The following is a 26,960-nucleotide window of genomic DNA, read 5'->3' as shown; positions in this document are numbered from 1 at the left end:
TAAATATTATTGATTTATGTGTATCTTTCATAATTTTCAATTTCATTGAAACAAATTAATTTTTCAATCAACTCTTTTGGGTCTTGACATTCCAAGAACAAATTAGACATGTTAAGGAAAGCAAGCTTTGAGGGGTCTGACTCCAAAAGGCAAAAAGAAGGATCATATATGGACTTTACAAAGGCAGCAACTCTCAGAGCCCAGCAGAGATCAACAAATACATAAGGGGAAATTCATGAGAACCTTAAGAGCAAAAGGGTCATAGTAACCAGGTCTCGTAATATGTGTCTCACTACCTATATTCTCTCTGTTTGAGATCACTTTGGACTTGTTTTTTTTGGCAGGAGAAGAGTACACCAAAGCTTTCTGGGGAATGTCTTGATTGTAATGTCTTACATTAGTAAATACCTTTAAAAAAATTTAATCAAATCTATTTGATAATGAGCATAGAGTTGGGACAGCAGAGAGCAAGACGAGTTCAAATCTGGCCTGAGGTACTCACTAGCTGTGCCTCAGTTTTTCATCTATAAATCTCATCTTCCAGTATTGTTGCAGGGATCATATGAAATATTTTTAAAGTTCTACATAAGTGTTGGTTATTATTATTATGAAGGCAAATGAGTGGAATTTCTAAAAACATGCTTTAGTTTTTCTTCTAGAGTTGACTTAGTGATAAGAATATTAGACCTAAGTTCAGGAAAACCTGAATTCAAATTAGACACTTATTGTGTATCGCTGTAGCATCCGTCTGCCCGAGTTTCCTCAGTGATAACATATAGACCATAAAAGCCCCTATTTCTTCGGGTTATTGGGAAGACCAAATAAGACAATATTTTAAAAGTGTTTAACACAGTGCTTAGAGCATATACTAAATAAATGCTTGTTTATTTTCTTCCAGAGGGGAAAACACATGAATACAATTTGGGGAAGAGCCCTCAGACAGAGTCAAATAAGAGACACAGCAGGATAAAAAGTTCTAATCACAGAGTTGAGTCAAATGCCTAATTACAGAAACATACGCGCATCTGGGGTCTGTCACTCCCACCTGAAATAGTAAGTAAGCACAAGCTCTTCAGACCTGGGACCCTCGAAGGTGCAAAAACTGAGCAGGAACTCATCAAAGAGTGTGCACCAGCAGAGAGCAAGCAGGATGTTGCCACTAGAGGGCGAAAATGGAAGCCATTTGCTTCTGTCTGAAGGATTTGCAGACCTACTTAAATGACAAAAACCTGCGTTAATTTTTTTGGAGCCCCATTTGTGAGCATGAGGTCAACTGCTGCTCATCATCTATTGATTCAGGTCTAACCACATGTTTGGCTCTCGTGCCAGTGACACTGAGCCCCTGAGAGCAGTTAGCCTGGATTCTCTTCCCAACCTCGTGGCCCAGTAAGATCCACTAATGAAAAGAGGCCAGGGCTGGAAGACCTGGATTCTAATTCTAATTCTAACCCTTAATTTCTGGTGAAACTCAAACAAATTTCTTTCATTTCTCTTTGACTCTGTAGAGTGGAGATCAAAATCTCCGTTCTGTTTTCCTTCCCTGAAAGAAGCTCAAATGGCTGTAAAACAAACACTGTACAAAAATATTAACTGTTATAGCACTTATAATTAATAGTATTATTATTTTGCACCTTCCCCCCATTTGCCCCTCCTCATTCAAAATAGATTGCACAGGGAAGATATAATAGAGTTGTTTCCTTGGAAGAAGAGGTTGGGTTGCTGCCATTCAGGAGTACGAGAGGGGTGAGATGATGAAGTTCACGAGGCTCTTACATTCTTTTGGCTACCCTTTTGGGGGTGGCAAGCTCATAGATTCGGGGAGATGGCTCTGCCCTCATAGCAGCCATTGAGATATAGTAGGGGTCATGGCCCTCATTGAAATCTCTCCGCTCTTTAGGCTTGGCCAAATATAGAATCCGCTTACTGGCCACAGCGTTCTTGGTTCCATGTGAGATCACCCAGGAGCAGGGCTTGTCATAGGTGTAGTTATTAGCAAGTATCTTGGGCACTGCAAAAGCAGACAAGACTTGGGTTAGTTTGGGGCATAACTGTGGGCTAGACTAAAGGAGGAAGATTTAAGGAAGTGGGCATTTTGGAATTTCGAATTTTGAACAGCTGGGAGGGACTTTGATACTTCTTTTATCCAATCCAATTCCTCATTTTTCAGATGAAAAAATTGATGAGGGGAGGAGTCTCAGTTTCTTCATCTGTAAAATGGAAGGGTTGAACTAGATGACCTCCAAAGTCCTTTCCAGCTCTCAAGACTTGATTTTCTAAGGTTAAACAAGCAATAAATAGCACAGCAGCAATTTCAACCCAGATTGCCTGATTAAGACCTGAGGAAATGAAGGTGAGGAAGGAGAGTGTTTAAAGAAATGAGGAATAGCTAGTGCAAAGATAGGGAGACAAGTGATGGAGTGTCATGCAGTGTGAGGAACGGTAAGAAATCAAGTATAGAGGCAGCTAGATGGTGTAGTGGATAAAGCACTGGCCCTGGAGTCAGGAGGACCTGAGTTCAAATCTGGATAAATCACTTAACCCCAATTGTCTTGCCAAAAAAAATTGTAATTAGAAAGGTAGGTTAGAGGCTAAGCAGAAGAGTTTATCCACTCTATCAAGAAGATGACAGGAAGTTACTAGACTCTCTTGAGTTGGTGGTAACATAAGATGCCCAGAGTTATCCTAATAATAAATGTCTAAGGCTGGATTTGAATTCAAGGAAGAGTCTTCCTGATTGTAAAACAGCACTCTATCCACTGTTCACCTACCTGCCTTAGACTTAAACTTTAGCAAAAACCACTTGGGATGTATTCCAAAAGGGATGGACGTGAGGCAAGATTATCAATTGGATGGCGACCGCCATGGCGCAGGTAGTCATGGAAAGGGCCTGAACTACCGAGGTGCCCACATGAGTGAAGAAGAGGGATACATATGAGAAGACCTCATGGAGGGGAAGCAGAAACAACAAGATTTGGTAAGGGAACTATAGGGTGAATGGGAGTGAGATATCAGGGATGACAGTGAAGTTTTGAATCTGGGTGAGGAGCTGCTGGTATCCTTGACAGATGTGAGAAGTTGCATAACTTCATTAATGGATCCACCATAAGTTTGTTATCTAAAATCCATTGGGCCTTTCTTGCTGTTAAGCATTCTCCTACTCTTCCTGACTAACCCTGGTTTTTTCCCTTCTGAGACTATTCTAAATATTCTTTTCTTCACAAACCATTTATATCACCTCCTTCCCCCTCCTTTTCAGCAGAGGATCTTGTCCTATTTTAACAAGAAAAGAGAGACCAACCATCATGAACTTTCTCTTCACCCCCCCCACCAAACCCTGACTTCTTTCCATATTTCCTTTAATAATAGAGAACACCATCATCTTTCACATTAGTCAGGCTCAAAAACTCACACGCATCCCACATATCCATTCTCATGCCAAATCTTGTTTTATTTCTGTCTTCACAATATGTCTATCTCACATATCCCCTTATCTCCATTCATTCAGTCACCACTCTGGTAGTGAAAGCTCCCTTATTAGATCACAATCTTTCTACCTTTTCTTCTCCCTTCTCTTATCAAATCTTGCTCTGCGTTCATACAAGGACCCAATCCCCCAGATTCTTAGTTTTCTCCCAGGCCATCAGCCCTTCACTAATCACTCCTCTTTCCCTCATCTTGAATCCTTGGTGAACCAAATAAATTTTACATGTCCTTTTCTCCCAGTCTTTGATCCCCTTTTCATATTACCCATTATGACATGCCTTGAGTAACTCCCACCATCCATTTTTTTCATTCCTACACAAATGCTGCTAAATAAAGATGAAAAAAATCATAAAAATTTTCTGAGTGGGTCCTCTATAAATTTCTTGTACATAACCTCAATCGGGCCCTCCCTGCTGCTGGGCAATCCAGCTACACTCTCCTAATTCACTATCTCAGATTCTACAGTGGCTCTTCCAAATCTTTTTTATTTTTCATGAAATCTTCCCTGACTCCCCTTCCCTGACCCTTTCAGGTAAGAACTTTGCCTCATATTTTACTAAAGAAAAAATAGTTCCCTCTTCTCCTCCTCCTTCTCATCTGACATCACCCAGATGCTTTCTGCCACCCTCTCAGCCTCCATGCTTATCTCACAGGAAACCCTTCTCTTTGGCAAGGCTAATCCCTCCAAATAAATGCTCAAATGATTCAATCTTTCAAGAGATTGCCATCTCTATCATATCCACTATTCTTTTTATCCCCAATTTCTCCCTAATAGCTGCTTCCCTACTATCTACAAAAATGTCCATATTGAGTAAAGTGAGCAGTACCTGAAGAAAATTGTTCACAGTAACCACAACGTTGTGTTATGATCAGCTATGATAGACTTATCTCTTCCTAGCAGTGCAGTGATCTAAGACAATTCCAATAGACTTGTGATGGAAAATACCATCCACATCCAGAGAAAGAAGGAGTCTGAATGTGGATCAAAACATACTATTTTTCCTTTCTGGTGGTTTTTCCCTTTTTTTGATTTTTCTTTTACCACATGACTAATATGGAAATATATTTTAAGTGATTGTATATGTATAATCTTTATTAGTTCGCTCGCTGTCTTGGGGAGGGGAGAGGGACAGAAAGGAGGAAGAAAAATTTAGACCTCAAAAAAATCTAATAAAAATTAATGTTGAAAACTATTTTTATGTATAATTGGAAAAAATACTATTAAGAAATTTAAAAAGAAAACTAAAAATGTCCATATCTCCCCCATCCTCAAAAAACACTCCTTTGATCTTTCCATTCCTCATAGCTAATATCCCGTATCTTTCTTCCTGTTGGTGGCTAAACCCTATGAGGTCATCACTTTCTCTCTTCTGTGTTAACCCTTTACAATCTGGTTTCTGATTTTATTATTCTACCAATACTACTCTCTTCAAAGTTACCAAGATCCCTTAATTGCCAGATCCAATGGCCTTTTCTGTCCTCATTCTCCTTTTCCTCTGTGTAGTCGTTGACACTGCTGACCGCCATCTCCTCTTTGATACTTTCTTCTAGGTTTTTGAGAAGCGGATCTCATAATTCTCCTCCTACTTGTCTGATGATCCCTTCTTAGTTTCTTTTGCTGGATACTCATCCAGGTTATGACTGCCAACCATGGATATCCCAGAGAGTTCTTTTCCACGTCTTATTCTAACTTGTTCATTTGGTGATTAGCTGAATTCAATTATCATCTCTATGCTTATGATTCTCAAATCTACCTAGCCCTAACCTTTCTGCTGACTTCCAATTTCACATTATAAATATCTCAAAATAGATATCTTCAACCCAATATGAGTAAAAACTGAATTTTTATTTTTACACTAAAAATTTTCCCCCTTCTAAACTTTTCCATTACTGTTGAGGGCAAAACTATTCTCCTAATCTCTCTCCATTCTAATTCAATCTTCATTCAAATGCCAATGTGAGTTTCCTAAAAAGGTCAGGTCTGACCACGTTGTCTTCTGTACACAACCAATTCCGACGGCTTCCGAACAGCCCCAAGATTATATAAAATCTTCTATTTGGCATTCAAAGACTTTAATAACCTTCCCCCACCTCTCACCTTTGCAGTCTTTTTACAGCTTACTCTCCTACAGGTGTTTTTTAATTCGACGAAAATATCTCCTCACTAATCCTCCCATTAAGATAGTGCATCTTTTAGCTTCAGACATTTTCTTTGGCTGTCTCTCATGCTTGGAATTCTCTTTCTCCTCATCTCCCCCTCCTGGCTTCCCTGGTTTCCTACAAGTCTGAACTAAAATCCTACTTTCTACATGCAAAAAGCCTTTTCTAATCCCCCTTAAATTCACCGACTTTCCTCTCTTGTTATCTCCTATTTGTCCCCTCTCTATTTGTGTGGGTGTGTGTTTGCTTATTGTCTCCCTATTAGATTGTTACCTCACCAAGGTATCTTTTGCCTTTCTTTATATATCCAGTGCTTGGCCCAGCACACAGAAGGCACTGTATAAATGCTCATTAATTCAGTGATTGGTGCAAGCCCTCATCACCTCATTCTTGGAATATCCTGCTGAGTCTTCCTGCCTTAAATCTTTTTTTACTCCATTCTTCACTCTGCTGTTAAAGTGATCTAACCCTATGTGTAAGTTTGAGCATCTCACTTCCCTACTCTAAACTCCAAAGGCTTTTTATTGCTTCCATTATCACCACCACCACCACAAACAACAATAACAATAGCTAACATTTATACAGCACTTACTATGTGTCAAGCACTGTGCACTTTGCAATTATTATTTCATTTGGCCCTCACAAAAACCCTGGGAGATAGGTGCTATGATTCCATTTTATGGATGATGAAACTGAGGCAAGCAGAAGTTAAGTAATTTCTGAGGTTGAGATGTGAAGTCAGGTCTTCTTGACTCCAGGCCATGCTGTTTGACTCTCAATGCTCTTCACAACCGATGCCTCTCCATCTTTACAATGTTCTTGCATCTTATTCAAACTCTGCTTCCCCTGTCCACACCCAGTATCCTCTCCCATTTTCTGCCATGCACTGATCTTGCTGTTTCCCTCACAGTACACTCCATCTCCAGACTCCAGGCATTTGCACTGGCTATCTCTCATACCTGGAATGCTCCCCCTTCTCATCTCTTCTTCCTGATTTTCCTGACTGCCTTCAAACCTCTTCTCAGAGAGTCTTAGTTCTCGGTACCATACCTAAGAAACACTTGGCAAGATCTCCCCCATTCTCTTTTTCTTTGCTTCAATCTCTGGTGAAGTCTTTCTGTGAAGTAAGGGTCCCCAGTATTGTGGCCTCTGTCCTTTAAAAATAATTCTAATTTTTTTTTTTTAACCAATGTTTTCCATTTTACAGGGTCTGTTGTTCTCCTTCCAATTTTATCCTTAAATGCTTTCAGAATGATTTGGCTTAGTCTCTCCCCACATTCCCTATAAAGTTTTTATACTGCTTCTGAATTTATATTTTAAACCAATTTTTTTTGACATCCACATCTCTCAACTTAGTAAGTCAATCAAATGTTTGCTGGTTGAGGTAATTTTCCACCTTTTTTTTTTTTTTTGGTGTCCTCATCGTTCATCTCTTCAAAGAGAATTTACAAACCATCCTTCCATTTAGTGGCAACTTTTTTCTGTCTTCTGTTTTCATTTATAGCAAGAACGTCAACACTGATATGATTCAGTCTCTCCACGGTTTAGTCACTCCATCACTGGATAAAGAGCTCTTATTCAGAGTCTCAACAGCTGTTAATGTTTATAGATTGTCTAAAACTTATGTGAGTCTTAAGTGTCTGCTGCCTCCTTTTCTTACCATCGCTGAAGTGGAAGGGGATGCACGAATAGAAGCTTTTTGCATTTTTCTTTTTTTTTCATGGGTTATTATATTTATTACCAAATGTCCAGAGTGGTGGTAATAGTCTGTTTTGTACAAAAGTAGGCTGGTCTTTGGAAAACAGATATGGTCTATTGTGGGATCCATAGTCAAAACCTTGTTGGCTGTTAAGGAGATGCTCATCAATTGGGTAACGGCTGGTTAAATTATTTTGTATAAATATAGTGGAATGAAATTGTGTCGTAAGAGATGAGGTTACAAGATAAGTTCAGAGAAACCTGGGAAGATTTGTATGAATTGATGCAGAGTGAATTGAGTAGAACCAGAAGAACAATTTATATAGTAATCATCACATTGTAAAGACAAAGAACTTTGAAGGACTAAGAACTCTGTTCACTGCAATTATCAATCACAATTCCAGAGAACTTTTGATGAAATGTGCTGCCCATCTTTTGATAGAGGAATGCTAAACTCAAGGTACAGAAGAAGATAATGCTTCTGGACATAGACAACGAGGGAATTTGTTTTGCATGACTATGTATATCTGTTCCTTTACTCCTTTTTAAATTGGGGGAAATGACAGGGAGAGAAAATAAATGTTTGTTAATTATAAAAGTTCTGGGCCTATTTATAAGAAGAATAGTAATGACAACAATAACTTACATTTCTATGTGTTTATGAAGTATATAATAATATAGCATATTATTAGGGGCTGCTAGGTAGCACAGTGGACAGAATGCTAGGTCTGGAGTAGGAAAACCTGAATTCAAATGGGGCTTCAGACACTTACTAGCTGTGTGACTTGGGCAGGGTGGATTCTGTTTGCCTCAGTTTCCCCATTGGCAAAATGAGTTAGAAAATTAAATGGAAAACCACTCCAGCATCTTTGCAAAGAAAACCACAAATGGGGTTATAAAGCATGACACAAGACAACAACAAAATACTATTGTGAAGGTAAGAATTAATTTCTGATGGTGGAACCTGGGGCACTAAGTAAAGTCAATGGAGAGGGGTGACATGAGGGAGGCTGTTAGTTCCTACTAGAAAGGCTAGTGGATAGTGTAAGCTTTCTCCATTTTCCCTCCCAAGTCTCAGCTTCTTTTCTCCCCTAGAATTAGAGGGGAAGTAAAACAGAGTTGCTAGTAACTGGAAACATTCCCAATGTAGGCAACCTACTGGCCAAGTTGTAGATCCGGTTGAAGTCTGGAGAACGCTTATTATTAGCCTTTGGTTCAAGGAACCATTCAGTACCCGACAGGCTTTTGCTTTTGGGGGTTGCCAGCTCCAGGGTCCGAGATTTGGCTTGGGCTACCTGTGTTGCCTTTGATACCTGCATCTAGGGAAGGGAAGGAAGGAAGGAGGAGGAAAGCAAATATGTGACGTGGGGAAGGGGCTGACACGTTACCATCCCTCTCTCCCCCTCCCCTCTGCTCACCTTAACGCACAGATCTAGAACATCATTCAGGCTATAAACATTATACACTTACAGCAGTTATCCTTACAGATGCCTGGGTTACAAAGAAAGGCAAAAACCAGCCCCCTGCCCTCAAGGAGCTCTCCTTCTCATAGGGGAGTCACCATACAAACCACTGTGCAAACTAGGTAGTTATGGGATATATTGGGCTTAGTCTCAGAGGTAGTCACTAAAACTGAGGACTAGAAAAGACTTCTTGCACAAGGTGGCTCTTGAGCTGAGACTTGAAGGAAGCTGGGGAAGCCATAAGGTGAGAGGGAAGGGTTTTTCCAGTTAAAATTAGGTAAGACATAACTAGGACTATTTAAGGAGGGGGCTTGTCTGCAGGTCCAGAGATGGATACAATAACTCCATTTGAACTTGGAGATCCCAGATATAAATATATCGTGGCTTTGCCACATCCTGCCCCTGTTAACTCAAGTGAGTCACTTAAGTGCCAGGCTTCTACCTGTTACTTTTAGACTGCTCTAACTATTGGGACATATTTTTTCCCTGACATCTAATTTAAATCCATCTCTTTCTAAAATGCCTCCCATTGTTTCTGGTTCTGTCCTCTGGGACCAAGCAGAACAAGTCAGGAAAAAGTCCCAAAACTAAGAGGAGAAATAGTTTCCATATGACAGCCCTCCAAATACTTGAAGATGACTATTCTGTTCCTCCTAAATCATCTGTTTTCCAAGCTAATTTCAGCTAATCATCATGGGACAAAATCCTTTATTATCTTCCTACATAACTACATTGGAAATTATCTTGTCTATGTCCTAGCTAAAATGTTCAGTCAGAATGGGACAGCCTATTTCAGATGTTATGACTGGGGCAGAGAAAAGGAAGACAGGGATCTTCTCATTTTTTGAAATTAGCCCAAGATTTCATTAGCTCTTTTGGCTACCACATCATGTTGATTTTTGTTGTTCTTATGTCCTGCGTCTTTTGTCAGGAAAAGTAAATCAAGTCAAGTCAAGTCAACAAATATTTAATATCTACTATGTTCCAGGTATTGTGCTGACTGCAGAATTACCTCCTCCAAAAAAAAAAACCCACTCTTTCTCTCAATAACTCCTGTCTACCCATGCTTTTCCCTTCCCCCTTGATCACATTAAGTTAAATGTTTTTTTTAATTCAAGTATGTGACTTTCTATTTATGACTATTAAATTTCATTGTATTGGATTCAACCCAATGCATTCTTGCTTGTCCAGAGCTATTTGTATCCTGAATCCCCATTGTCTGAGGGAGGTTGGATTAGATGATTTCTAAAGTTCCTTTCAACTCTAATAATAACAATAACTAACATTTGTGTAACATTATGTGCCAAACATTGCTAAACATTTTATAGTTATCACCTCATCTGTTCCTCACAACAACTGGGAAGTAGGTGCTAGTATTATTCCTATTTTACAGTTGAGTAAATTGAGGCAAATGGGTTAAATGACTTGCCCAGAGTCACGCAGCTTTAAGTTCATAAGGCCAAATTTGAATCTGATCTTCCTGAATCCAGACTCGGCCTTCTGTGCACTATAGTGCTACCTCGCTGCTCTGGTTCTCTGTTTAGATCTTGCTTATTAGCTTGATGTAATTTGTATATTTGATAAGTATTTGATAAGCTTTCATTTAATCCTTGAGCAAAAGGTTAACACAGGACCAAAAACCAGCTTATGAGGCATGGTATCCCTCCCTCTGAGATGCCTTTGAATCATTAATAACAACAGTGGGCCTAGCCATTGAATAGTTCTGCAGTTGTATTCTCTAAACTATTTTTTCTTCCACACAAACATGTGACTTTGTCAAACACTTTCCTAAAATATATCTATACTGTTCCTATGATCTACAAGTCTAATCTAATTTTGATGGAATTTGGATTTCGATTCCCTTATGATGTTGTCTGATTCTTCATAATCCCATTTGGGCTTTTCTTGACAAAGATACTGGAGTAGTTTGCCATTTCCTTCTCCAGTTCATTTTACAGATGGGGAAATTGAGGTAGAATTAAGTGACTTGTCCAGAGTCACACAATTATTTTATGTCTGAGGCTAGATTTGAACTCAGGAAGATGAAATCAGCCCAATTCAGATGGAGTCAGCCTTTTTATGTAAGTCTTGGTTGGAAGAATTAAATGGCTGACACAAGTTTTTGTAACTCTCCCCCTTCAAGGGCAACTGTTAAGGGAAACAGATTTTTTTTTTGAACTTTTGTACTTCTAGACTTCTAGAAAGGACAGATAGATGTGGTTGGTCTGGCCCTTCTTGGAGACGAAATGAGAGTGCCCAGCCTGTTGGCACCCTAGGGGCTTGCCTGCCCTTCCATTAGCAACTGTCATGCTGGGTCTCCTCCTTTCTTCAGAAGTGGTTCAGAGTTCATCTTTTGCTTCCCATGAGCCACATTTTGTTAACCCATGTGAATAGACAAGATAGGTAATGCACACATATCCTCCATGGAAACACATTTTAGAGATACATTTTCAGATTTCACCAAGAACTGAAGCCTAGCTCACTTATATATTGTTTGCAGTCTCTGTTCTGTTCTGTTCCTTTTTTTTTTTCTTTTAAAATCAAGATGTGAATCATTTTCAGGTCTGTACAAGTACCTCTCCTCTTCTCTTCTTCCGACTCTTATTGGATGAGTTCTTTCCTGGAAGCATTTCAAACCTAATCATTACTACTTGAAGGTGAAAAAGCTGCTTCCTCCCCAGAGAGTACAGTTCTTTTTTGTTCAGGAAGGGTTTCTTATCAGTGTTTTGAACATAAATGTACAGCGATCCTTCTTCTTTCTTTATTCCTGTTACTTTCATGACCTAACAACTTCTTGTTGGCTGTCACAACAAAGCTGTTCTTATATAGTGTTATAACTGTCCTAAGAATTTTGGGACTTTGTTTCTCCTCTTCTTCTTTCCTTTTTTCTTGTCCTTTCCTCTCTTTTCTCTTCTCTCTTCTTTTCCTCTCTTCTCTCTATCCTCTTTTTGCCTCATCTCTATCCTTCATCTTTCTCCTTTTCTCATCTCTGTTTCTGTCTGTCCATCTGTCTCCTTCTCTCTCTCTCTCTCTGTCTCTCTCTCTTTGTCTCTCTCTCTCTGTCTCTCTCTCTGTCTCTCTGTCTCTCTCTCTGTCTCTCTGTCTCTCTCTCTCTTTCTCTCTCTCTCTGTCTCTCTCTCTGTCTCTCTGTCTCTCTCTCTCTCTTGTCTTTTTGTCTCTGCCTGTTTCTCATCTTCTCCTCTCCTTCCCTTTCTTCCTTTCTCTCTCCCGTTTCTCTCTTTCCATACATGTGCTTATGTATATTTATATGTATATACAAATATGTATCTACACACACTTAAAAAAAGAAAACTTTATTCTTTTTTATAATTAATATTAGAGGCATTTTTTCCCTGGCTCATTTACCTTCTCCTCAGGTATGGATATCTCTTTTCCTTTTGAGCTTGCATTTGAGCTTGCATACCAATCCCCTGGCTGTTAATAGAAACACAAATATTTCACACTCTACACAGATATCTGCTCTCCATACTTGCTAGAAATGAGAAAATCTGTCCTTTATTGTTCTTAGAAGTATTTCCCCTAGAGAACTTTCCACTCAGTAATGACCTTATGTCCTCAGGACTCACATAATGTATTGTATATCTCTAACAAGCTCCTCTGAAACATCCCACATTATAATCAGTTTTCTGTATTCGTGTCTTATTGTCCTAGTAAACTGGGAGCTCCATGAGGGAAGGGATCAGGTCTTATCCAAAATTTGTTTCTTCCCTCCCCAGTCATCTGGCATCCAATACATAATGGGTAATTATATTGATTGTTGACTTAAAGAATGAGGCTCTGCCATCATTCAGTATAACTCAAGGAATAGAACCCGGGGGTACTAGGAACTTGTAATATCCTCTGGCATCCTCCCTCCCACCACCAAGGAGAAGAATATTTTGGTGTGATAATGGGGAATGGAAGAAGTGGTGACCACTCCAGAAGGGCCCGGCAGGGAGAGAGCGTGAGGAGACACGTACCTCAGAAGGATCCACGACCCAGATGTTGTTCCGAATCTTTGGATACGCAAGCACTTTCAGACGAGGAGAAGCTTTGGCCTCCAGGGATGCTCGAGAGATGGGCCAAATGGGTGTGGACCTGAGACCGGGAGGATCAGCCCCCAGGGAACATCACAACAGAGAGCCCTCCTCCTCTCAGTACTCCTGGGTGCACTCTGGGTGCACCTGCCTGGGTGAGATCTGCCTCCCTTCCCTCCTCCCCAGCAGGGCCAGCCATCCATTTTCAGCTTGGCACACAGACCAGACATTTCTCTTGGAGGTGTGCTGGGGCACAGATCTCCATATTCCATACATACATTGTAGGGTGGAGCTGGGAGGGGTTAGTGCAACATCTCCCACTTTCCGGGCAAATAACTTTAAGTTTGGGGAATGATGAAGTGTCTGTCCCTTTCTGGTGCTAATGGGTAAGCAGGAGGTGATAGGCTCTGGGTGGTTAAGGACATCTCCAAAAGGTTCCAGTTATCCTTATTTAATTACCAGAAGGAATAGGCTGAGTCTTGAGTGCTTCCCTTCAAGGGCCTGAGTACATCAACAATAACAGGGCTCCCAGACCAGAACTTAGATGCTGGTTAGAATCATACCACAAGGATGGTCAGTGCTGGAGCAGGAGTGGGGCTTAGAATAAAGAGTGTCAAGGCTGGGAAGGCCCTTAGAATCTGGAATGTGAGAGCTGGGAGGGCCCTTAGAACCCAGGAGGTCAGAGCTGGGAGGGCCCTTAGAACCCAGGAGGTTAGGGCTGGGAGGGCCCTTAGAACCCAGGAGGTCAGGGCTGGGAGGGCCCTTAGAACCTGGGAGGTCAGAGCTGGGAGGGCCCTTAGAACCCAGGAGGTCAGAGCTGGGAGGGCCCTTAGAACCCAGGAGGTCAGGGCTGGGAGGGCCCTTAGAACCTGGGAGGTCAGAGCTGGGAGGGCCCTTAGAACCCAGGAGGTCAGAGCTGGGAGGGCCCTTAGAACCCAGGAGGTCAGAGTGGGAGGGCCCTTAGAACCCAGGAAGTCAGAGCTGGGAGGGCCCTTAGAACCCAGGATGTCAGAGCTGGGAGGGCCCTTAGAACCCAGGATGTCAGAGCTGGGAGGGCCCTTAGAACCCAGGAGGTCAGAGCTGGGAGGACCCTTAGAACCCAGGAGGTCAGAGTGGGAGGGCCCTTAGAACCCAAGATGTCAGGGCTGGGAGGGCCCTTAGAACCCAGGAGGTCAGAGCTGGGAGGGCCCTTAGAACCCAGGAGGTCAGAACTGGGAGGGCCCTTAGAACCCAGGAGGTCAGAGCTGGGAGGACCCTTAGAACCCAGGAGGTCAGGGCTGGGAGGACCCTTAGAACCCAGGATGTCAGAGCTGGGAGGGCCCTTAGAACCCAGGAGGTCAGAGCTGGGAGGACCCTTAGAACCCAGGAGATCAGAACTGGGAGGGCCCTTAGAACCCAGGAGGTCAGAGCTGGGAGGGCCCTCAGAAAACAAAATGCTGGGAGAACCCTTGGGACATAGGTCCTTAAGACTTCTCATCTTTAAAATAAGGGAGATTATACCAAATATTCTATAAGGTACTTTCCATTCCTAATACTCTAGGAGACTAGTCTATAGCACTGAGAATGTCAGAGCTGAGAGGGACCTCAGAAGCCGTCTTTTTGCCCCCTCAGATTTTTTCCAGCTTTGCCTAGGATTCCAGATGAAGCCAGGAGGAGCAATGCTGGGGGGGTGGGGGTGGAGTGGAGTGGGCAGTCCGCCTTTATCTTCTGTCGTAGATACTGTCCCCTTTTCAGCCCTCTTACCTGCTTTCATTGTAGTAGGTTGAATAGAACCGTTTGGGTCTAGAGAGCTCTTCAAGTCTTGGCGTCACAACTACAAATAAAATAAACAAAAAACAAAAAAAACAAACAGCCCATGAATTAGTCCTACATCCTTCTGACAAGTAGGAAGCGACAGCTCTTAAATGGCCCCTTGTGCTGCACAAGAGGCACCTTCCTGAAAAAGCTGCGTTTAAATCAAATCCAATTCAAAACATAGGCAGGAAATGTGGAATCTCGGAATGGGAGGGACCTCTAAACAAAGAGTACAGAATGTCAGAACTTAGACCCTAGAATATAGAATGTCTGAGAATGCCTCAGAACCCATGATATTGGCACTGGGTAGGACCTTAAAACAGGTCTGAGAGGGACTTTAGAACATAGGACACAAGATGTCAGAACATGGACAGATGTTAGAGCCCAGATAAGGAATCTTCGCCATAAATCATCAAAGCCAAACACTTCATTTTATGGGTGGGAAAGGGAAGAGGACATTCGGATGATATTACATCCTGGGATACACTTACTTCTGTAACCCACGGGTGGTTACTAGGCTTTTCCTGGGTCCACATGGCTGCCCAGTGGGCAGGGGGAGAGCACAGATGGAGGAAGAAAAGGACATTCTAGGGATAATGGGTAAAGAAGCTGGGCACAGAACAGAGGCTTGACTTACTAGGAGAAGTCACACTGAGAGTAGTATCTGGTTGTATTTTATCTGTCCAATATACTGAAGGCCTGGAAGAAATCAAGGAATTTTATAGCTGAAAACAACCTCAGATACAACCTAGCCCATTCCCTCCTATTTTATATATGAGGAAACCAAGACCCAGAAGCCTGAACTGTCCCCATTTTACAGATGGAGGAAATTAAGTGACTAGAGGCTGAGATCTTTCCATCCTTCTTCCTATTCCTCAGTGATACTCCTGATCGAGTCCATACCTGTCTACTACAATCTGATGGTTGACCTTGGGCTTGGCCAGCTCATTGATCCTGTGATGGCATATTCTGCGCTGTCGAGGGCCATGGTGAGGATGATGATTACTCTTCTTCCATGTCCGAAGCTCAGTGACGATGACATCTGGCATTTCATCATCTTGTAGAGAAGGATGTGAGAGGAGCTCCCTTGGGAAGAACTTGGTATTAGGATTGAGGGCAGAAGAAGGCTGTAGAGGGTGCAAAATTAGGGACACAAACCCAGAATGGGGAGTCATGGAAAGATCCCTGTCTGAGAACCTTGGGCTCAAAACCCAGTGCTGCCATTTTGCCACCTTGTGTGACCTTGAACTTCTCCTTTGGGACTCAATTCCCATGAGGGGGCACATCATTTTAAGGTGAAGGGACTGAACTAGATGGTCTCTAAGGGCCCTTTGGAGTCACATAGTCTGAGTTTTATTCAGATTGTAAAACCTTCAGAGTTATAGAGTATGGATTCTGAGATCTCATCCATCTCTGAGATTCTAGGATCTTTTGGGTTCTGTGGATGAAGGTCTCTTTCTAGCTTCTGACCTTCTGTGTGCCAAAGTTCCTGCTTTGCACTCAGATGCCCTTCGTGCTCTAATGCTCTTTTAATAGCCTTTGCTACTCTATGAAGCTATAAAATGCCCAACTCGGATTGAGCTGTCTTAGCTTGCCCCAGGGCAAAGTTTCAGGGAAAGTTTCTATCAATAATAATCAATAATATCAATTAATTAATATTTTCCATTTTATAAATAATAAAGATCATTAACATTAATCAACAATAACTATTAATATTATTAATTGATTAATTAAATTAAATTGATTAAATACACATAGATATAATTAATTATATGATTATATAAATTATATATTATACATATATTTAAGATCATTAACATTAATTAACAATAACTATTAATATTAGTTATATACTACATTATTAATTATATTAATAATAATAAATTAATATTAAATAAATTAGCAATATTATTAATATATCGTTATAATTATATGTGATTGTGTAATATATTATTAATTGATCAATTAATTAATATCAAAATCAATAATGATTGATAGCCATTACCCCATCTATGTTGTTGTTCAGTAGTTTTCAACTCTTAATGACCCCATGGATCATATAATTTATTTGTTTGTTATTTGTTTGTTTTGGCAAAGATACTAGCGTGGTTTGCCGTTTTCTTTCTCAATACACTTTACAGATGAGGAAACCAAGGCAAACAGATTGAGTAACTTGCCCAAAAATCACATAGTTTAGATTTGAACTCAGGTCTTCCTGGTCTCAGGACCAGTGCTCTTATCCACTGAGCCACCTACCTGCTTCCTCTGCCTTTCTGTACATCTTCTCATTTGAGGGCCTTTGTCTTTCAACTATAACCTTCAGAATGTAGCCCCCCCGTCACTAATATCTGTCTCCTACTTTCTTCACCTTCTTCTCTCAAAACATCTATTAAACAATCATGTGCCAGGTACAGTGCTAGATGATGGGGATACAATTGTCCCTACTTTTTTAGAGTTTACCTCCCTCTTCTTCCCCCTTTCTCTCCCCCCTTCTCTACCACCACCTTCTCCTCTCTCTTCTTCTCTTCTGTCTTCTCTTCTTCTCCCTCTTTTTCTTCTCTACCTTCCTCTTTTTTCTTCCACATCTACTTCCTTCTCTCCTATCAAACTCTCCTATTCTTTCCCCTTCCTCTTCAGATCACTACCCTTGAATGTCACTGGTCCTTGTTTGAGAAAGAAAAACAATAACAACTATCCAATCAAAATTCTAGTAGCTGTTATCTACCTACTGGATATTCTTCTTTCTTCAGAACATAGAATTTCCTCCTTAACTTCTACTCTCATATTTGGGAATTTCAACCACATATTGATACTCTCTCAGACACTCTAACCTAGATCCTCAACTTGCTTATTTCCCTGAACCTACTCCTCCACTCCATCTCAGTCACATTCAAAAGTGGCCATATTTAGTCGTATCCAATTCCTTATGAACTCACATGGGGTTTTCTTGATAAAGACACCGAAACTGTCTGACATTTCCTTCTCCAAATCATTTTACACATGAGTAAACTAAGGGAAACAGGGTGAAGTGACTGGCCCAGAGTCACACAACTAGGTTTGAACTCAGGAAGATAAGTCTTCCCAACTCTAAGCTCAATGCTCTATCCACTGGGTCATCTCACTGCCCCTTCTTGTCATACCATGCATCAGTTCCAAGCTGATGAGCAATAAGTGCATTTCAAAAAGTAGGCTGGACTTTCCTAAAAAAAGAAGAAAGGCAGAGAGTTGGGAGATGGACTTTTGTGTGAGAAACAGAAAAAGGTCAGTTTGGCTGAATTTTGGATTGGGGAGGGGGAATAATTCATAGTGAGGCAAAAAAGATTAGTTGGGCTCAGTTTGTAAAGAGCCCTAAGAGCTAAAAGATTGTATTTTATCCTAGAGGTAATAGGGAACATTTGGAAGTGATTGAGTAGGTGACAGATCTGCATGTAATTACATTGGTAGCTTGGTGTACACAATGGACTGGAGGTATGAGAGCCTTGAGGCAGAATGATCATTCAGGAAGCTGCTGCAAAAATGTAGGCAAGATCTCTTTGAAGTTATTATTGTTCATCAGGCAAGAGGTGATGATAGTCTTTATTAAGGTGATGTCTGTGTGCAGAGAGAAGGGATTGGATGCGAATATGTTATAAAGGTAGAAACGAAAAAATATGACAAATATTTGAGTATGTGGAGTAAAGAGATGAACATAATCTGAGGTGATACATTGGGAGACTGGAAAAATGTTGATGCCTTTGAGAGAAATAGGGAAGTATGGAAGAGGAGTGAGTTTTGGGGAAATGAGTTCTGTTTTGGACATGTTGATGTTTAATGGACATCCAGTTCAAACTAACCAAAAGACAGATGAGAAAACAAGACTTAAGAGAGAATGAAGCTAAATAAATAGATATGGGACATTTGTACAGGGATGATAACTAAACCCATGGAAGCTGATGAGAATGGAGAAGTAGGTAAATAAATAGATAGATAGATAGATAAAATATTAAGGGCTTAGTATGTGTCAGGCACTTTGCTGAGCTGAGTGTGAGTGAGGATACTCACACTAAAATAATAATATCATCCTTATTTCTTTTTCTCTTTATGCTTTCTTTTATGATATCCTTTTGGGGGTTTTCTTTTTTCATTGTTTTAAACAAATTTTTAAAATTTTAAAATTAAAAAATATTTAAAAATTTTAAAATAATATATTTTTATTTTCAAAATATATGCAAAGATAGTTTTCAACATTTACCCTTGAAAAATCTTGTGTTCCATATTTTTCTCCTTCCCTTCCTCCACCCCTCATAGATAGCAAGTAATCTCTTATATGTTAAACTGATGCAATTCTTCTACACTATTTCCATGCTGCACAAGAAAAATCAGACCAAAAAAGAAAACAATGAGAAAGAAAAAACAGCAAGCAAACAACAACAAAAAGGTGAAAATTCTATGCTGTGATCTATATTCAGTTCCCATAATCCTCTCTCTGGTTGCAGATGGTTCTCTCCATCACAAGAACATTGGAACTGGCCTAAATCAGTTCATTGATGAAAAGAGCCAAGTCCATCAGAGTGATCATCTTTATTCTCAAGGAGCTTACATACTAATAGTATGTCAAGTGTCACAGTGGTTAAAAGGGTTGGTTCTGGAGTCAGGATGGCCTAAATTCAAATCCAGCCTTAAACATTTACTATCTCCGAGAGCCTGGGAAAGTCACTTCATTTTACTTGCCTCAGTTTCTTCAACTGCAAAGTGGGGATATGATATGGAAATACATATATAAATAAAAATATGCATATACATATATATACACACACATATATATGATTTATATATGTGAAGAGTTGTTACAAAGCTCAAATGAGATGATATTTGTAAAGTATTTGGCATATACTAGGTACTATATACATGTTTAGACTTTCTAATGAGAGAGACAGCATATAAACAAATAGACATATTCAAAATACAGAGTAAAAGGAAGATAACATAGAGGGAAGATTGGGGGCACTCAGGAGCTGTCCTGAAGAGATGATGAAAGTCTGTTTTAGGGGGTGGCTGTGAGTGGCGAGACTGATATAATAGAATAGATCTTGTTTCTATCTCCCAAAAGTAGAAATACGATTTGACAACTGATTGGGAAAGTAAGATGGGAGAGAACAATGAGTCAGGAAGTACCCTGAGGCTTCAAACTTGGGGAAATGGGACAGGAGATGCCCTCTACAGTAATAGGGGAGTTTGGAATAGAGGGGAGGAAAATATTGGGTTCTATTTTGGGTACTTTGAATTTAAGATGCTTACAGGGTATATACCATGGAAAATATACAGTGAAATGTTTAATCGGTAAGTTAGTTAGGATTGGAGTTTTTGAGAAAGATTGAGAGAAGTCAGATAGACAGCAGTGTCACAAAAGCTTTGAGTTAAAAAAAGAAAGTGGGGAACAGTGTCAGAGGCTGTAGATCAGGAAGGATGAAGACTAAGCAAAGACCATCAGATTTGCCACTTAAGAATCATTGATGACTTTGGAGAGAATAATTTCATGATTAAATTATCATTCAAAAAAGTCAAGAAGTTATTAACTCCTTTGCTTTTAGTGGAAAGAATTTTAGCAGATACCTTAATAATCACAATCAAGAAATATTTATTATGCACCTACTATGTGCCAGCTATGATACACTGCTGTAACATCCTTCTCTCTTTTACAGAATTCTATCCCTTCTGAGCAGACTGAGTATCTCTGTAGAACATAAATCCTTTCGATCTTGCCTATTTTGTCTCTGAACTCTTTGGAAAGTGTTCTTCTCAAATCTGGGTTGCATGGAAGCCTGCCCTTCTTTTTGCTCTTTCCTTATGATAAATTCACATTGCTCCAAAGATTCTGTCATTATCACCCTAGTAACCAGTTCCTACCAGTGAAGATCAGATCCAGAAATGAAGCTTCCCTTGACAAAATGAGCATTAAGTCAAATCAAGACATTTGTAGCTTCTCTGCATTTGGGTAAAGGGACAGCAATAGCAAATGTCCAGACAATAAAAGTCCCTCGTCATTACTCAGCTGTGCCCTTCCCAAATTTATGATTGCTTCTTTCTGCTCAAGGGATTGGTAGTATAATTCAGTGCCCCAAACCTTTGTGTCTCTCCATCCAATTCTCTTCCACTATGTTTCACCACTCTAAATTCCTGTATTTTCTCATGTTCTCAATATAAAATGCAAATCCCACCTTGCTTTTTATTAGTCTTGTTTCTTTGAATATGATATATCTATCTAAGTCTTAAAAGTCTATAAAAGGCCTTAAAAGTAGAGATTGCATTTTATTCTAGAGATTATAGGGAGTTACTGGAAATGACTGCATAGGTAAGTGACACAGTCAGATCTGCGCCTAATCATGTAGCTTGTGTGTAGAGAACGGACTGGAGCTAAGAGAGATTATCCAGAGTCGTCCACACTCATGGGTCTCATCCCACCAAGTCTCACTGATGCCTGTGAGATCAAATTTGCCTCCTTACATAAGGATATTTAATTAATTTTGCATCTTGTTTATCCACATATTTGTCTGCAGAGATTTGAAACTATGAGTGTTATTGCTGTCTTTTCCTGGATTTTGTTTCCTGTGGACCTTTGGGTGTCTTAAGAATGATTCTTCATTCTGCATTGTAGTTACTCTCCATGATATCTGTCTTGATGGGTAGACTTAAACTCCTTTCTAGTTTGAAACTAATCTGTAGCAAAACTAGAGTTCAAATCCAAATGATAGGATTAGAATCATAGCTTTAAAGCTGAGACAGGTTTTAGAAATTAGCTAGTTCAATTACTCCACTTTACAGAAACCTAGAAATATGAAATGGTTTGCACAAGGTCATATAGTAGGTAAGTGGCTGAGCCAGGATTTGAACCTATGACTTCTTGACTTAAGAATCTAATGTTATTTCCATTATACCAAGCTGCCTCCTACTATTCCACTAATCTGGATGAAAGGAAGGAAAGAGACAACACCTTAAATTTATGATCAGGGATAGGGCCATTTGGATCATCCAAATATTTGGATTTTAAGGCTGAATATTTTGTTGTCCTCTTTCTTCCTCCCCTCCCCGTTCTTTTCATTTTTATCCAGATATTTAAGACACTGGATGATGATGAAGTCTAGATCTCTTTTCTCCTCCCCTGTCCCAGGATGAGGTTGTTCATTCGTCTTCCTTTCACCTTTCCCCATCCATACCTTTCTGCGTCATTTATCATATCCTCCAAGGGAAGCCTGTCTTCCAAGGGATAGTCTTCCAGCTCAATATCCCCTACTAAAGACCCATGGCATGGGAGGCTGGACAAATTATCTTGATGGATACCTTCCATTTTCTCTCCCTGAAGTGCTTCTTTGCTTATTCTCTTCCTTAAAGAACCTTTTTTTTTATCACTCCTTCCTCTTTTTCTTCCTTCTTTCCCTACCCACCCCCCCCTTAGGCACTGGCCATAAGTTCTAAGGCCCCAGTGGAAGCATTTGGTCACCGTGGAAACAAGGAACACTCTCCTGGTTACCATGGAAACCCTGGTAGCTGCCTCATCTTCTATGGACAAGAGTAAAAGGTTGGGAGCCAGAATGGGCTAGAGTAGGCTCAAGAGGAATTTTAGGGTAAATCATTTAAAAATTGTTTAGGCTTCAAATACCTTACTCCCCAGTTCCTTGCCTTCCCCCCAACCAAGCTCATAGAATTTAGTTGGAAGGAACTTAAGAGATCATTGAGTCTGACCCATTTTCTTTTACAGAGAGGAAAACTGAGGTCCTTAAATTCAGTCTTCCTTCTGTTCTGAGCTCCAACTAACACTTTTTCAATCAGAAAGGTGGTCACCCACTCCAATTTAGCAGACAGCAGCCTGTAATAGTTTCTCCCTCGTATTGTAGCTCTTGATGGACTCCTGCTTGGACTATTGCAGTTAATTCCGAGTCACAATTGCTGCTTCCAGTAATGCTTTTCCTGAAACAGGATTTATTTTATACTTGGACTTTTCTCTAATGAATCGTATCAGTAATCACCCTTCTCCTTCCTCCTCCCATTTCTCTGGGGGTTTCCTCTTACTATCCCTGGAAGGGTAGGAAGGAGGACAGTTGCAAAATCACAGAATCTGAGTGGAAGGGAAGCTCAGATGCCAATTAGTCCAGCCCATATCAGAACCAATCTCCCCCACAACCACAGTTATGCTGGTAAATGTTTCACAGCTGGCTTTCTGCATTTCAGTTAAATCTGCGTCATTAATATTTTCTCCATCACTTTCTTAGCCCTAATCAATCAACAAAATCATCAATGCAGCCCTGATTTGTAGCATTTGCTGATTTCAGAAGCGTAAATACTCACGATAAAAATTTTGCAATTGGCTTTCAAGACCCCATTACATTTGGCTCCTCCCCATATTCTCAGCTTCATCATCCTTTCAACCTGGAAAGGGCAGGGCAGTGGCAAAATCTCCCCACAAGATGTCGCCCAGCACAATGACATGGAAAAAGGAGGATGAAGAAGAGGAGGAAGAGGAAAGGGATGAGGAGAAGAAAGGAAGGAAGAGGGAAGAAAAGAGGAAGAGGAAGGAAGGAAGAGGGGGAGGAAAAAACAGGACTTGGGGAAAAGATAGGAGAAACTGAGGAAAGATTTGGTTCCCAAAGCTTCTGAAACAATCCTTACCCACTGAGATCATAGACTCTGGGCAAATCTGGCCAAGCTTTTTTTCTTTACCTTCTCCTCTGGATCTAATTTCCTTATCTGTAAAATATCAAGGGGTGGGGAGACAGAGTGGACAAGGTGATTTTTGAAAATCACCTTTTTTTTTTTTTTTTTTTTAAACTACAGTATTCTAAGTTCCTATAATCCGTGGTGGAATGGAATGTGGGACAGCTTCCTTCCTAGAGCCAAAATTTGTCAATGAGCATCCCTTCCCTTCCCAGTCCTCCAACACCCCATCATATTGTGCCATTGTGGACAACGGGGTGCACTGAGAATCAGAGGAGGTGGATTCCAATCTTGACTCAGGCTCAATCATTTACTATTGGACAGCCACTTCCTGGAAAAAATCAACAGACATTAATTAAGTTCCTATAAAGTGCCTGGTATTCTGCTAAGTACTGGGAACACAAAGACAGAAGAAAAGATATAATGGGAGATACAATCTGCAAATGAGATGTGTACAGGATAAATTGGAGTTAATTAAATAGATAGTTCCAATCATTAGTAAATATATAATTCTGCGTTCCTGGCTCCAGGAAGGAAATTCTATCTAGCCTTTTTCCCTTCGAGTTTTGCCCTGTGTTTCCTGTCTCCGTCCTATTTTCCTCTTAAAGAAGAGCTCTCCTTTTATTCTGCTCCCTTCTTCCTCCCTTCTCTTTTCTCACTCTTGTCTCCAATCCTCCTCCTTTCTCTTTTCCTGTCCTTGTTTCTCATCTTCTTTCCTGTCCTTTTTCCTCTTTTTCCTTCTCATTTCCTCAATTCATTTTTCCACTTCATTTTTGTTCTCTTCTATCTCCTCTTTTACTTTTTTCCTCTCCCTTTGCCCCACCTCCTATCCCTACTTCTTCCTCCACTCTTATCGTCATCTCTCTCCTTTCCTTTTCTTCCCACTCCCTTCAATTCTATTTTCCCCCTTTCCTCCATTCCTCTCTTCTCTCTTTCTTTTTCTCCCTTCTTTTCTCCCTTATTCCGTTTTCCTTTTCCCATTTCTCTTTCCCTCTCCCATATCTCCATCCCTCCTTCCCCTTTCTCCTTATTTCTCCTCTCCCCTTTTCCTTTCTCCCTCCTTTCTTCTCTTTCTTTTTCCTTTTCTCCTCTCCTCTCAACTCTCTTCTCTTCTTTCCTTTCATTCTTTCTCCACCTCGTCTTCTTTTTCTCTCTTCTTTTCACTTCTCTTCTCTCTCCCATTATTACCCCATCACTTTTTTTTCTACTTCTATCCATCTCTTCTCCCCTTCTTTCTTCCTCTTCTTCCTGTCTTCTTTCTCTCTCCCACCATCACCTTTCCTTGGTTCTTCTTTTCTTCCCCAAGACTTCCCTCTGCCATTTGTCGACTATTAGAATACGTCAAAAAACCCATTTTTTCCCTTTCAATTCTTCCTGCAAAAAATCCCCAGAGACATCTTCCCATAATCCAGTGTTGGTCATTCCATGCTCTAATGCCTTGCATGACTTCCTTTATGGGATGCCTGCTATGTATACTGTACTAAAGACTTTTTACAACTATTATCTTATTTAATCCTCACAACAATTCTGGGAAGTAAGTGCTATTATTTTCATTTTACCATTGAGGAAATTGAGTCAAAATTAAATGATTTGCCCAAGACTACACAAATATTAAGTAAAATCTGAACTCGGGTTCCTGAGTCCAAGTCTAGCACTCCATCCACTGCTGGTCAGTATGTGGAAACAAAGGGTGCAATAAACAGGAAGACATCCACTTAGAGCCATTTGTTCAGTTTTTCTATATTAAGGTCTCTTCCTTCTATATGATGGGCCATCAGTAATTACTGGGAGCTAGAAGAGGTTCTAACATGCCTTCCCCACACCCACTTCTATCTCCTCCTGTTGAAATCCAAATGAGCATTCTAAGAAAAGCTTTTTCTTCCAAGAAGCCTTCTTGATTTACTCCTCTTCCACCCTCCCCAGAAATCTGCCTCTTTCTGTCTAGTCGCTGTGTCTCTGCCTCCCCTTTATGGTGCCCCCAACCTTTTGTTCGTCCTTCTCCTGGGGCATCCTGTCTAGAATTGTAGTTTTGTGTATCTGGGTCAAATCTTCCAGACTCCATGGATCATATATATGTCTACCTCCACGTCAGGATGAACCAGTGCAGACCAGGGCCCTGCACACAGTTGATGCTTCATAGGGGTTTACTGAATGGCCACTTAGGTCATCCAGCTGACTAACCTCCCCATGGAGTCTGTAGGCTGAGGACTTACCAACGGAGGGTGAAGATAGAGGTGGAATATTCTGCTTCAGTCTCGGAGTCCTAGAATTTCAGCGCTGGAAGGGACCTCGGGGACCATCTAATTCACTGCCCTAATTTTATAGATGAGGAAACTGAGACCTAGAGAGGGAAAAAATGTGCCCCAACCCTACAGAGCATATTGCAGAAAGTGCTGGGATCAGACACCCAGTCTGTACTCCAGCTCTGGGGCTCTGCTCCTTGCTTGCTTGCCTCTTGGAATCCCCTTAATCTGGGGGGGCAGTGTGCCTTTGGGAGAGGGAGCTGGATCTAGGAATGGGGCTAGTACCCCCTCCATTTGCCCCAACCCTTGGTCTTAGCCCCTCCTCTCTCAGGCTTGGAGGCAGAGAAACTTTGCTCAGCTGGTATCCATGGAGACAAGTCTGGCTTTTCCAAGTTCAAAGTCTCAAGGGAACCAGGGAGGCTGAGGAGGGGAGGAAGGAATAAAGAAAAGAGGCCATCTCAGTCTTGTTGCTTTGTCTGTCAGTGGCTTCGCTAGCTTCCTGCCCTTCGGAGGGCTGCAGAATCTGAGGGTTGGAAGGAATCTTAGAGAACATTTCACCTAACCAGCATCTGAGCAATAGTTCTATTTGTGACATCCACAAGTGGTCCTCTGCCCTCTGGTTGCAAACCCCCACTGAGGGAGAAATCCGATGGAGAGAGATGGTGGTACAGATGAAATAGCACCGGACTTGGCTAATATTCCTTCTCGCTGGTTTGTGCTGATGGGCATTTTAAACCCTCTGAGACTGTTTCCTCATCTCTAAAATGGAGGTATTAAGACTTGTATTACCTGGCTTATAGGATTGTGGTAAGAACTGAATGAGATAATATATGTAAAGTGCCTCATATATTATTTATTATTATCATCATTACCTCCAAAGCAGCCCATTTGGTTAGCTCTGATTACTAGAAAATCTCTTCTTATTACAGAATCATAGAATATGAGAGCTGGATGGGAGCTCAGGGGGCCCTAGACGAACCCTTTTGTAAAGGGAAGCCCCGTTGTGGAATAAGTGATAAGTAATTATCCAGCCTTTGATTGAAAACCTCCAAAAAGGAGAACCTCTTGTAACCAGCCCTTCTACTTTGCACAGGTATAGTTATGTGCAAGTTTTCTTGATATCAAACTTAAATTGTCTTCTTACTACTTCTCCCCATTGCTTCTAGGTTCTGCCCTCTGGAGCCAAACAGAATAAATCCACATCCTTTTCTATATAATAACTCTTTACATAATTAAATGCAAGTATCAGGTCCCCTTTGTGTGCTCTTTTGTGTAGCTCTTTCCATCAATTGTGATATGACATGGATTGTGATATGACACTTTCCTGGTGGTTTTCCTTTGGATGCTTGCCAAATTACCAATGGCCTTTCCTTTACTGTGGTGTCAAAAATTGA

At 40.7% G+C, this 26,960-nt stretch overlaps 1 protein-coding gene across 1 annotated transcript; it reads right to left on the bottom strand.

Moving 5' to 3' along the window:
• Positions 1-868: 868 nt before the first annotated feature.
• Positions 869-22,096, bottom strand: SPMAP2 (sperm microtubule associated protein 2). The gene is made up of 8 exons (XM_074302038.1): positions 21,829-22,096; positions 15,539-15,721; positions 15,273-15,334; positions 14,585-14,654; positions 12,785-12,902; positions 12,171-12,239; positions 8,501-8,660; positions 869-2,008 (listed from the first exon to the last, which is right to left on the bottom strand). The coding sequence occupies exons 1-8, from the start codon at positions 21,957-21,959 to the stop codon at positions 1,770-1,772; spliced, it is 1,032 nt and encodes a 343-aa protein (XP_074158139.1). The 5' UTR covers positions 21,960-22,096; the 3' UTR covers positions 869-1,769.
• Between the last annotated feature and the right edge of the window lie 4,864 nt (positions 22,097-26,960).

Source organism: Sminthopsis crassicaudata, chromosome 1 (assembly GCF_048593235.1).
Source record: "Sminthopsis crassicaudata isolate SCR6 chromosome 1, ASM4859323v1, whole genome shotgun sequence".
NCBI classification, from domain to species: domain Eukaryota; kingdom Metazoa; phylum Chordata; class Mammalia; order Dasyuromorphia; family Dasyuridae; genus Sminthopsis; species Sminthopsis crassicaudata.
The sequence above is the reverse complement of the archived record's forward strand: the minus strand, read 5'-3'. Positions and strand labels throughout refer to the sequence as shown.

Coding starts and splice junctions, on each gene's coding strand:
- SPMAP2 (XM_074302038.1), bottom strand. CDS start 21,959: ATGGAAGGTATCCATCAAGATAATTTGTCCAGCCTCCCATGCCATGGG. Junction 15,722..21,828: donor ATGATAAATGACGCAGAAAG/GTATGGATGGGG, acceptor GTTCTTCCCAAG/GGAGCTCCTCTCACATCCTT. Junction 2,009..8,500: donor CCGGATCTACAACTTGGCCA/GTAGGTTGCCTA, acceptor CTGCTTTTGCAG/TGCCCAAGATACTTGCTAAT.